At 47.3% G+C, this 13,143-nt stretch overlaps 1 protein-coding gene across 1 annotated transcript in view; it reads left to right on the forward strand.

Moving 5' to 3' along the window:
• Nucleotides 1–12,418, forward strand: part of LOC139391019 (neuroligin-3-like) — a 254,404-nt gene extending 241,986 nt beyond the window's left edge. The window contains exons 12-13 of the mRNA XM_071138484.1: nt 8,688–8,922; nt 10,886–12,418. Coding sequence (XP_070994585.1) covers nt 8,688–8,922; nt 10,886–11,527 — 877 coding nt within the window. The 3' untranslated portion in view covers nt 11,528–12,418. The remainder of the gene's footprint in view (nt 1–8,687; nt 8,923–10,885) is intronic.
• Nucleotides 12,419–13,143: the final 725 nt, after the last annotated feature.

Genomic DNA, 13,143 nt, shown 5'->3' on the forward strand with positions numbered 1-13,143 from the left:
CATAATGCGGAGGGGACAGTGACCTGCTGTGTCCTCCAACACCACAGCACGCCCCAAAGTCACACCGCCTCGCCATCAATTAGCCCGCCGAACCCAAGCCTGCCATTAGGATCCACAAGCCAATCACAGCCCCTAGCTTCTCGTACACTCACACATGCAAACACACTCACATCCACTCAATGACAAGTGTGTGTGTCTGTAAAGGGTGAAAGCTGCCTGATATTAAGATAGTGTGGCTGGAAAGGCACAGTCGGTCCTTCAGAGCAGGCAGTGCAGGCAGTGCAGGCAGTGCAGGCAGAGCAGGCAGAGCAGGCAGTGCAGGCAGAGCAGGCAGTGCAGGCAGTGCAGGCAGAGCAGGCAGAGCAGGCAGTGCAGGCAGAGCAGGCAGAGCAGGCAGTGCAGGCAGAGCAGGCAGTGCAGGCAGAGCAGGCAGTGCAGGCAGTGCAGGCAGAGCAGGCAGAGCAGGCAGAGCAGGCAGTGCAGGCAGAGCAGGCAGTGCAGGCAGTGCAGGCAGATCAGGCAGTGCAGGCAGAGCAGGCAGTGCAGGCAGAGCAGGCAGTGCCGAAAGCAAACGACATTAGCTTGGGTGTGTTTCTTCTTGTCTGAACATGAATTCCAATTAGGTGTTTTTGTACTTTGTGGGTTGTGTTCCAAACGGCACCCTATTCCCTACGTAGTGCACTACCCTATGGTCCCTGGTCAAAAGTAGTGCACTATATTAAAGGGAATAGGGTGCCTTTTGTTACCTGCTAAGTAGATAGACAGGGGGTACACTGGTTACACAACAACGCCTGGAGAAATAGGCCTTGACTCGACTCCGCATAGTAGAGCAGTGAACATCAATCCCTGTGATGGAACTCTTGTCTTAGGTTACGTCCTAAATGGCATCCTTTCCCCTGTACAGTGCACTACTTTTTGACCAAAGCCCGACATGCCCTGGTCAAAAGTAGTGCACTACCTAGGGAATAGGAACACATTACGGAGGCGGAATAAATCTAGAGCAGGAACTCACCGGGGCCTTGTAGGGAAAATAGATTCTTGTCTTTCTTCGTCGTCTCTCTCTCTCTCTCTCTCCTCTCTGCCCCAGGCTTTCTGACCGTGTCTTCTCACATTTAGTGACGACTACGTCGAGCACTTCTCATTCCACAGCGATGGAACAAAAGGAGGAGGAAGTGCACCTCATAACAAATGAAAAGAAAAGGACATTCATTCTGTCCTCCCTTATCTACCTGGTCCCATCCAATGGAGGATGATTAGTGTAGGAATAGAGAACTGTTCACCAAGATCATTAAGTTAGGAGGTGGTGATGAGAGGGACTGACGAGGAGAGGAAGGAGTTTAGGGTTTATAGCACAGGCCTTTAGATGACTGACCATATGAAAACATCACACACACACACACACACACCTTAGTGGCTCAGCCATATGAAAACATCACAGTTGAGCTGAAAGGCTCTTAAAAGGATTGCTTTTATAGATGTAATAATCCTGCTCTCTCTGAGCCAAGACACACACACACCGACAGACACACACACACACCGACAGACACACACACACCGACAGACACACACACACACACACACCGACAGACACACACACACCGACAGACACACACAGACCCCCCCCCCACACACACACACACAGACACCCCCCCCACACCCACACACACACACACACACACACACACACACAGACAGACACACACAGACACACAGACCCCCCCCCCCCCCCACACACACACACACACACATACACATACACACAGACAGTCACCCACACACACACACACACGCTCATACCCCACACACACAGATAGACACACACACACACACACACACAGCCACGGCCACCGGACTTAAGTGGATACCTGACAGCACAGAGGCTATCTGGTAATGCTGTGCTGTAGAGCACGGAACCCTATCACACAGCCAGGGGTTAAACCAGTGATGTATATTAACCCTGGATTGCTGTTGCTATGTATTGGCCAGTGAGAGGCATTGAAGCCAACGGTCGGCCATATTGGCATTCCCCAGAAGAAGCAATCCTCCATAGGAATGAATGGAATTCTACATTTTTTCAATTAAATGTTTCAAGGAGAAAAGTACATGTATTTAAATATTTGTTGTTGTTGTAGTGGGGACAGTAACATTAGTCATCTCCAAAAATTATATTTTAAGGAATTTTTTTTAATATGTTTTTCTATAAATTTACTAAAAAAATTCTCACGTAATATAATGGAATGCATTAAGCTGACCGTAATAGAATTAACGGGGTAAAAAATGAATGTACATGTCAATAAATGCCTTTCTATAGCTACTGAAACATGTTTTACAATGGTGGGGGAGAGCCAAGATGGAAGCTCGGTGGCTTCAACACAATGATGGGGGAGAGCCAAGATGGATGCACGGTGGCTTCAACACAATGATGGGGGAGAGCCAAGATGGAAGCTCGGTGGCTTCAACACAATGATGGGGGAGAGCCAAGATGGATGCACGGTGGCTTCAACACAATGATGGGGGAGAGCCAAGATGGAAGCTCGGTGGCTTCAACACAATGATGGGGGAGAGCCAAGATGGAAGCTCGGTGGCTTCAACACAATGATGGGGGAGAGCCAAGATGGAAGCTTGGTGGCTTCAACACAATGATGGGGGAGAGCCAAGATGGATGCACGGTGGCTTCAACACAATGATGGGGGAGAGCCAAGATGGAAGCTCCGTGGCTTCAACACAATGATGGGGGAGAGCCAAGATGGAAGCTCGGTGGCTTCAACACAATGATGGGGGAGAGCCAAGATGGAAGCTCGGTGGCTTCAACACAATGATGGGGGAGAGCCAAGATGGAAGCTCGGTGGCTTCAACACAATGATGGGGGAGAGCCAAGATGGAAGCTTGGTGGCGTCAACACAATGGTGGGGGAGAGCCAAGATGGATGCACGGTGGCTTCAACACAATGATGGGGGAGAGCCAAGATGGAAGCTCGGTGGCTTCAACACAATGATGGGGGAGAGCCAAGATGGAAGCTCGGTGGCTTCAACACAATGATGGGGGAGAGCCAAGATGGAAGCTCGGTGGCTTCAACACAATGATGGGGGAGAGCCAAGATGGAAGCTCGGTGGCTTCAACACAATGATGGGGGAGAGCCAAGATGGAAGCTCGGTGGCTTCAACACAATGGTGGGGGAGAGCCAAGATGGATGCACGGTGGCTTCAACACAATGATGGGGGAGAGCCAAGATGGATGCTCGGTGGCTTCGGCACGGTGGCATCAACACAATGATGGGGGAGAGCCAAGATGGAAGCTCGGTGGCTTCAACACAATGATGGGGGAGAGCCAAGATGGAAGCTCGGTGGCTTCGGCACGGTGGCTTCGGCACGTTGGCTTCAAAACAGCGCCCCCCTAACAGTCATCTAATGTGTATATAAATCATTGTTTTAAACCAAGCCCACAACGAGAGTAAAGGTTAGGATCCGAGTTCCCCACAATTCAGACAGCAGCAGGCCCATCGTTACAGAGGAAAGCAGCCTGCTTACCATCCACGCTGTGTTTGTGTATCGACTGTGAGTGTGCTTGTGTGGGTTTACCATCGATAGCGCAACACAACAATTACCCAAGCATGTGTGTGTGTGTAATTATACAATGCAGGGAGTTGTTCTCTAATGCCGCAAATCAAATCAACTAAAGATGTTGCATTGATTTGTTTGTGTAGCCTAAATTATACATGTTCACTTATACAGAGCCCGAGCCCCAACCAGCCAGCCAGTCAGCAAAAAGCATTAAGAACTAAACTCAGCAAAAAAAGAAATGTCCCTTTTTCAGGACCCTGTCTTTCAAAGATAATTTCTAAAAATCCAAATAACTTCACAGATATTCATTGTAAAGGGTTTAAGCACTGTTTCCTATGCTTGTTCAATGAACCATAAACAATTTAGGAACATGCACCTGTGGAATGGTCCTTAAGACACTAACAGCTTACAGACGGTAGGTAATTAAGGTCACAGTTATGAAAACTTAGAACACTAAAGAGGCCTTTCTACTGACTCTGAAAAACACCAAAAGAAAGATGCCCAGGGTCCCTGCTCATCTGTGTGAACGTGCCTTAGGCATGCTGCAAGGAGGCATGAGGACTGCAGATGTGGCCAGGGCAATAAATTGCAATGTCCATACTGTGAGACGCCTAAGACAGCGCTACAGGGAGACAGGACGGACAGCTGATCGTCCTCGCAGTGGCAGACCACGTGTAACAACACCTGCACAGGATCGGTATATCTGAACATCACACCTGCGGGATAGGTACAGGATGGCAACAACAACTGCCTGAGTTACACCAGGAACGCACAATGCCTCCATCAGTGCTCAGACTGTCCGCAATAGGCTGAGAAAGGCTGGACTGAGGGCTTGTAGGCCTCTTGTGAGGCAGGTCCTCACCAGACATCACCAACAACATCGTCGCCTATGGGCACAAACCCACCGTCGCTGGACCAGACAGGACTGGCAGAAAGTGCTCTTCACAGACGAGTCACGGGTTTGTCTCACCAGGGGTGATGGTCGGATTCGCGTTTATCGTCGAAGGAATGAGCATTACACCGAGGCCTGTACTCTGGAGCGGGATCGATTTGGAGGTGGAGGGTCCGTCATGGTCTGGGGCGGTGTGTCACAGCATCATTGGACTGAGCTTGTTGTCATTGCAGGCAATCTCAACGCTGTGCGTTACAGGGAAGACAAGGGTACAGGGTAACATCTCACAGCAAGAACTGGCAAATCTGGTGCAGTCCATGAGGAGGAGATGCACTGCAGTACTTAATGCAGCTGGTGGCCACACCAAATACTGATTGTTACTTTTGATTTTGACCCCCCCCCTTTGTTCAGGGACACATTATTCCATTTCTGTTAGTCACATGTCTGTGGAACTTGTTCAGTTTATGTCTCAATTGTTGAATCTTGTTATGTTCATACACATATTTACACAGGTTAAGTTTGCTGAAAATAAACACAGTTGACAGTGAGAGAACATTTCTTTTTAGTTTAGTCTGCTATAAAGCCCTTTAGTTCCCTAATGTGTGCATGGATTTAAGAGATGTCTCATGAATTGATCAGAGGGCCTAGGTACCTTTTATATAGTTTGCAATTTGGTAGATTGATCCTAATGGGGTAAGGGGAGAGGGGTTGGTGTCCAAAATGGCACCCTATTCCCGATATAGCTAGTGCACTACTTTTGGGGCCATAGGGTGTATGGTGCCATTTGGGACACAGCAGGGGGCCATTTGCGGTGTTATGGAGATGCCAGGAATTCCCATTAAGTAAGATTGACCTGGTCTCTCTGATTGGTTCTACTCTGTTCTATTCTCTGAGCTGCTGGGAGAATGCATATACTACTGAGGGGATGGAGGGAGAAAAAGAGGGAGGGATAAAGAGAGAGAGAGGGAGGAGAGTGAGAGAGACAGGGGGAGAGAGAGGCGAGGGGAGAGAGAGAGGGGGAGAGAGGGGAGGGGAGAGAGAGAGAGAGAGAGAGAGAGAGATAAAGATAGAGAGGGAGAGAGAGTGAGAGCGAGAGAGGGGAGAGAGGGGGAGAGAGTGGGAGAGAGAGGGAGAGAGGGAGAGAGAGAGAAAAAATAAAATAGAGAGAGAGAAAATTAAACTAAGAGAGAGAGGGAGAGCTAAAGAGAGAGGGGGGGAGAGAGAGCTAGAGAGCGAGAGCGGGAGAGAGAGGGCGAAAGAGAGAGAGAGAGCTAGAGAGAGAGGGGGGAGAGAGAGCTAGAGAGCGAGAGGGGGAGAGAGAGGGCGAGAGAGAGAGGGGGAGCTAAAGAGAGAGAGGGGGAGAGAGAGAGCTAGAGAGAGAGAGAGGGAGAGAGAGGGAGAGAGACATCAGGCTACTCTCCATTGACATCCTGTTCTGTTCAGTTCTCTGTCATGTCGCCTCCACTCTGACTGGGGAGATCAATATGACCTTACCTCCACTGCCCAGCCAGGCGCTGCTCTGAAACCTAATTACTGATATTCAGCTACAAAGTCATCATAGTCAGCCTGTCAATATCCATCAGGGATCATTACTCACCTAATGAAATAGGTTATTTAGGCTGCTTCGCTGACACCAGGCTACACCAGGGGATTTGGCTCCAGCCATCTCAATTTGCCTCTCTCGCTCATTCTCTCGCTCTCTCCCGCTCTCCTTCTCCCAGAAGCACTGACCTGAAAAAGGAAAATTGACAGCAGAAAAAGAGGGAGGATGGATATAGAGTGTGAATTCTTCTGCTGTTGTTTTAATTCTGTGGGTTTTTGTGCTTGTAGGTTTTTCAACCGCCAACCGCCACACAGTGCCAGATAAACAATAGAACAAAATCCCCAAATCCCAAACTCAGTTGGAGTCCTGAAGGCCATACGGAATTCATAACCACGCACAGGGATATTACAATACTGTGATGTACTGTACAGCCCATTCAGGGATATTACAATACCGTGATGTACTGTACAGCCCATTCAGGGATATTACAATACCGTGATGTACTGTACAGCCCATTCAGGGATATTACAATACCGTGATGTACTGTACACCCCATTCAGGGATATTACAATACTGTGATGTACTGTACAGCCCATTCAGGGATATTACAATACTGTGATGTACTGTACACCCCATTCAGGGATATTACAATACCGTGATGTACTGTACACCCCATTCAGGGATATTACAATACCGTGATGTACTGTACAGCCCATTCAGGGATATTACAATACTGTGATGTACTGTACAGCCCATTCAGGGATATTACAATACTGTGATGTACTGTACACCCCATTCAGGGATATTACAATACCGTGATGTACTGTACACCCCATTCAGGGATATTACAATACCGTGATGTACTGTACAGCCCATTCAGGGATATTACAATACTGTGATGTACTGTACAGCCCATTCAGGGATATTACAATACTGTGATGTACTGTACACCCCATTCAGGGATATTGCAATACTGTGATGTACTGTACACCCCATTCAGGGATATTACACGTCTCTTAGTTCCTTAGGCGCTCAAACACCCTTAAAGTTGTTTCTCTGGTTTTGGTTCTATGAATTGTACTCTCTACACTCTCAAGGTTACAGTTGAGGGTTTATTTGTTTTCACAAAACCCTTTCCCCTCTACTGCAGAACCTAGCTCATAATGAACACTTCACAGAACTCTTCTCATCCAAACTCCCACTCCCTCTCGACATTGTACAGCAAGCAGACAACAAGGAGAACTGGGATTGTGGGAGAATGCCAAATGTTAATACAGTCAATAAATCAATAGGCTCCTGTAATTGAAATTGGTACCCATCTGGGGTTAGCTAACAGTCAGTGAGTGAGCCAGCCAGCCAGCCAGCCTTCACTCCTCTCAAAAGAGAAACACTGACCCCTTCAGGCCAGTAGCGGAACTACACACTCTGTCACGGTTTCACAGCCCCGACCCGCTTTAGTGTTGATTAATAAGGTTAATTTTACATGAGGATACTGGATGTTAATGCTCACTGTGCCACCTTGTCTAAGCAATTACCAGAGAGGGCAGAGCTGCTGTTGGGTTATCAAACACAACAGCATTCTTCCTGAAGCTCAGCTATAGGATGCTGACGTATTCATGCAGCAGGCCAGCGGTAGCCAACCCTCGTCCTGAAGGACCGCAACTACTTCCTGTTTTTGAAGAAGACCAGGTGTCTTATTTCATTTATGCAATCACTGAACTGATCGATTAGCTCAGTTGGTCAGGTGTGTTGCCTAGTTGGGACAAAATCCCTGCAGTAGACTGTGATACTCCAGGAACAGGGTTGTCTACCCTGCAGTGGGCTGTGATACTCCAGGACCAGGGTTGTCTACCCTGCAGTAGACTGTGATACTCCAGGACCAGGGTTGTCTACCCTGCAGTAGGCTGTGATACTCCAGGACCAGGGTTGTCTACCCTGCAGTAGGCTGTGATACTCCAGGACCAGGGTTGTCTACCCTGCAGTAGGCTGTGATACTCCAGGACCAGGGTTGTCTACCCTGCAGTAGGCTGTGATACTCCAGGACCAGGGTTGTCTACCCTGCAGTAGGCTGTGATACTGCAGTAGACTGTGATACTCCAGGACCAGGGTTGTCTAGCCTGCAGTAGACTGTGATACTCCAGGACCAGGGTTGTCTAGCCTGCAGTAGGCTGTGATACTCCAGGACCAGGGTTGTCTACCCTGCAGTAGGCTGTGATACTCCAGGACCAGGTTTGTCTACCCTGCAGTAGGCTGTGATACTCCAGGACCAGGGTTGTCTACCCTGCAGTAGGCTGTGATACTCCAGGACCAGGGTTGTCTACCCTGCAGTAGGCTCTCTGTTTCGTGAAAAGCTTCCGGCGATGAGAAGACGTCCTGAAGACATCCTGAAGACGCCCTGAAGACGTCCTGTTTTTTGAGGTTGTTGATGGGATGGTGCACCAGACCTGAGTTAAGAGGAACAGTGGGGAAGCTGGGAGAGTAACAGACAGTCAGGGATGCCACTCCTTGTTGTCCTGAGAGAGAGAAGGCTAGAAGGCAGATTTGTAATGTATTTAGACATACTGTGTGTACAAATTGTGGATTATTCTCTTGCTAGTCAACATCTTCAAATGTCAATAGTATAAGTGACAGACGATCTTCTACAGGGTACACAGTGAGACCAGATACTAACGCTCTCTTTCTCTCGAATCAGGGACCCCAACAAGCCTGTTCCTCAGGACACTAAGTTCATCCACACCAAGGCTAACCGCTTCGAGGAGGTAGCCTGGTCTAAGTACAACCCCCAGGATCAGCTGTACCTCCATATCGGCCTGAAGCCCCGCGTCAGGGACCACTACCGAGCCACCAAGGTGGCCTTCTGGAAACACCTGGTGCCCCATCTGTATAACCTCCACGACATGTTCCACTACACCTCTACCACCACCAAGGTACTGCTACATCTCTTTAACTCACACCTGTATAACCTACACGACATGTTCCACTACACCTCTACCAACACCAAGGTACTGCTACATCTCTTTAACTCACACCTGTATAACCTCCACAACATGTTCCACTACACCTCTACCACCACCACGGTACTGCTACATCTCTTTAACTCACACCTGTCTTTCATTTGATTGGTTTACTGGAAAGTGTGTTATAAATTATAAATACACTTTCAACTAAAGTTTGATTTGACTCGATATGAGGTTGTGTTACCTACCTTAGTTGAATGCACTGTCTGTAACAAGTCTCTCTGGATAAGATATACAGTGCCTTGCGAAAGTATTCGGCCCCCTTGAACTTTGCGACCTTTTGCCACATTTCAGGCTTCAAACATAAAGATATAAAACTGTATTTTTTTGTGAAGAATCAACAACAAGTGGGACACAATCATGAAGTGGAACGACATTTATTGGATATTTCAAACTTTTTTAACAAATCAAAAACTGAAAAATTGGGCGTGCAAAATTATTCAGCCCCTTTACTTTCAGTGCAGCAAACTCTCTCCAGAAGTTCAGTGAGGATCTCTGAATGATCCAATGTTGACCTAAATGACTAATGATGATAAATACAATCCACCTGTGTGTAATCAAGTCTCCGTATAAATGCACCTGCACTGTGATAGTCTCAGAGGTCCGTCAAAAGCGCAGAGAGCATCATGAAGAACAAGGAACACACCAGGCAGGTCCGAGATACTGTTGTGAAGAAGTTTAAAGCCGGATTTGGATACAAAAAGATTTCCCAAGCTTTAAACATCCCAAGGAGCACTGTGCAAGCGATAATATTGAAATGGAATCAGTATCAGACCACTGCAAATCTACCAAGACCTGGCCGTCCCTCTAAACTTTCAGCTCATACAAGGAGAAGACTGATCAGAGATGCAGCCAAGAGGCCCATGATCACTCTGGATGAACTGCAGAGATCTACAGCTGAGGTGGGAGACTCTGTCCATAGGACAACAATCGTATATTGCACAAATCTGGCCTTTATGGAAGAGTGGCAAGAAGAAAGCAATTTCTTAAAGATAAAGATAGTGTCGTTTAAAGTTTGCCACAAGCCACCTGGGAGACACACCAAACATGTGGAAGAAGGTGCTCTGGTCAGATGAAACCAAAATTGAACTTTTTGGCAACAATGCAAAACGTTATGTTTGGCGTAAAAGCAACACAGCTGAACACACCATACCCACTGTCAAACATGGTGGTGGCAGCATCATGGTTTGGGCCTGCTTTTCTTCAGCAGGGACAGGGAAGATGGTTAAAATTGATGGGAAGATGGATGGAGCCAAATACAGGACCATTCTGGAAGAATACCTGATGGAGTCTGCAAAAGACCTGAGACTGGGAAGGAGATTTGTCTTCCAACAAGACAATGATCCAAAACATAAAGCAAAATCTACAATGGAATGGTTCAAAAATAAACATATCCAGGTGTTAGAATGGCCAAGTCAAAGTCCAGACCTGAATCCAATCGAGAATCTGTGGAAAGAAATGAAAACTGCTGTTCACAAATGCTCTCCATCCAACCTCACTGAGCTCGAGCTGTTTTGCAAGGAGGAATGGGAAAAAAATTCAGTCTCTCGATGTGAAAAACTGATAGAGACATACACCAAGCCACTTACAGCTGTAATCACAGCAAAAGGTGGCGCTACAAAGTATTAACTTAAGGGGGCTGAATAATTTTGCACGCCCAATTTTTCAGTTTTTGATTTGTTAAAAAAGTTTGAAATATCCAATAAATGTCGTTCCACTTCATGATTGTGTCCCACTTGTTGTTGATTCTTCACAAAAAAAGACAGTTTTATATCTTTATGTTTGAAGCCTGAAATGTGGCAAAAGGTTGCAAAGTTCAAGGGGGCCGAATACTTTCGCAAGGCACTGTACATGTAATATGTTTGATTTGAAGGTTCCCCCGTCCGAGACGACCCAGAACGCCCTGTCTACTAAGAAGACGTGGCCCTTCAACACCAAGCGGCCCCCCATGTCCCCGGCCTACAACAACGAGGATAATGAGGCGTGGAACGGAGACGAGGAGACCGGGCCGTTGGTCATAGAGAACCCCAGGGACTACTCTACGGAGCTCAGCGTCACCATCGCCGTGGGAGCCTCGCTGCTCTTCCTCAACGTTCTAGCCTTCGCAGCGCTTTACTACCGGAAGGATAAACGGAGGGAGGCTTTGGGAGGTCGCCGGGGTCAACCCAGCCCACAGACCCGCCACGGCCAGGCTACGTCCAACGACATCGGTCACCACCAGGGTCCCAACGAGGAGGAGATCATGTCCCTGCAGATCAACCAGACGCACCACGAGTGTGAGGCGATGGGGGTGGGGAACCCGGGGAATGACGGGGGGCTGCGTCTGGCCTCGCTTCCCGACTACACTCTGACCCTGCGGAGGTCACCGGACGACATCCCTCTGATGACCCCCAATACCATCACCATGATCCCAAACTCTCTGGTGGGGATGCCCAACCTGCACCCTTACAACACTTTCACAGCCGGGTTCAACTCCACCGGCCTGCCCCACTCCCACTCCACCACCCGGGTATAGCTTTACGGAGGAGAGTGATGGTGGAGGAGAGGAGAGGGCGATGGAGCAGGAGAAGAGGATTCTGTTTTATAAATATTACAGGGAAAGGGTTTGGGGGAGGAGAGGAGATGGAAGGCAGGAATACGTGAGTGGGATTAAAAAGTCAAGAGATTTAACTAGACTTTTTACTACCAGGAAGAGGACAGAGAGCGTCTGAGAGGAGAGGAGAACTCACTGCTTTCTGTGTGGATGTCAAGTTGTGCAGAGCTGCCAAAATCAAACTGCTTCTCCTCCCTCCCTCGATGGGATGGGGCTGAGGAGGGAGGGGTCCTTTCTGCTGTGTTTTTCTTCTAAGAGTCATTTTAAAAGCCTTTTTAAGCAGACAGACAGGGGAGATTATAAACACTTTGTTCTTGAATTCATAACACCAAGAGAAAAGGTGTTTTTCTTTCTCATCTTCGTCCCTCCTGAGGGAGACAGAAAAGACACGTTTCAAACAAAGGCCTCTACCAGGAAGTTGGCATAATGTTAGTCACTTTTTTTTGTCTTTTTTTTTCAATGCCTTACGAAAAGCTTGTTTTGTTTCGATTTCTCTCTCTCTCTCTCTCTCTCTTAATTTCTATTCCATGTGGATTGTGTGACATTTTGACGTGAATCAAAAGACACAAGTGACTGACTCGTGAACAAATATAACCACACAAATGGTCTTTTTTTAATCTCCCATAGAGAGTATTTGTCTGGAATAGACTCTGCCATCCCAGAAGACACCATAGGGGTAACAACTATGTTACTGTGATTGTTTTGTTAAGAACAAAAGTGCATATTTTCACCAATTTATCTGTTAAGTGATCGGATCTTATCTCTCTCCACGAAGTGTGCACTTTTACACAGACACACACTGCTCAGCGCACCTGTGTGCATATAAACATGGTTGTGTGTGTGTGTGTGTGTGTGTGTGTGTGTGTGTGTGTGTGTGTGTGTGTGTGTGTGTGTGTGTGTGTGTGTGTGTGTGCATATGTTTGCACGTGTTTGTGTGTGTGTGTGTGTGTGTGTGTGTGTGAGCGTGTATGTTTGCACACCAGCGTATCCATGCTCGTGTGTGTGTGTGTGAGTGTGTGTGTGTGTGTGTGTGTGTGTGTGTGTGTGTGTGTGTGTGTGTGTGTGTGTGTGTGTGTGTGTGTGTGTGTGTGTGTGTGTGTGTGTGTGTGTGTGTGCTTACACAAGTGTTTTTGCGTTTGTAAGGTGCTTTATGTGGCGGGTGGGGGGGGGGGGTAGGAGTTCTTTCTCATCTTGTTCATTCGGTTCTCTGTCACCAGTGTTGTTTACGCTGCAGCTGCGTCTCTGGGTGTACGTCTTTACTGCGAAATAGCACTTTTGTTATTTAAAAAAAAATGTTATATATGTCTAATTTTGCTTAAAGATTACAAAAATAAATCTATTATTTTACATGTAAGAGAAAAAATAGCTAAAGATTCAACTGAACTAACTGACATGATTCCATTGACTTTATAAGAAAGGGACAGAATCTCTTGAAAAGCAGACAGTGACCTGTTTGCACTGAATAGACTACATCAGTGCACACTTGTTTCTTTGAATATACTGTATATATATATAAATATGGGCATACATACACATAC

This window comes from Oncorhynchus clarkii, chromosome 31, assembly GCF_045791955.1.
Source record: "Oncorhynchus clarkii lewisi isolate Uvic-CL-2024 chromosome 31, UVic_Ocla_1.0, whole genome shotgun sequence".
In the NCBI taxonomy this organism is placed as follows: Eukaryota; Metazoa; Chordata; class Actinopteri; order Salmoniformes; family Salmonidae; genus Oncorhynchus; species Oncorhynchus clarkii.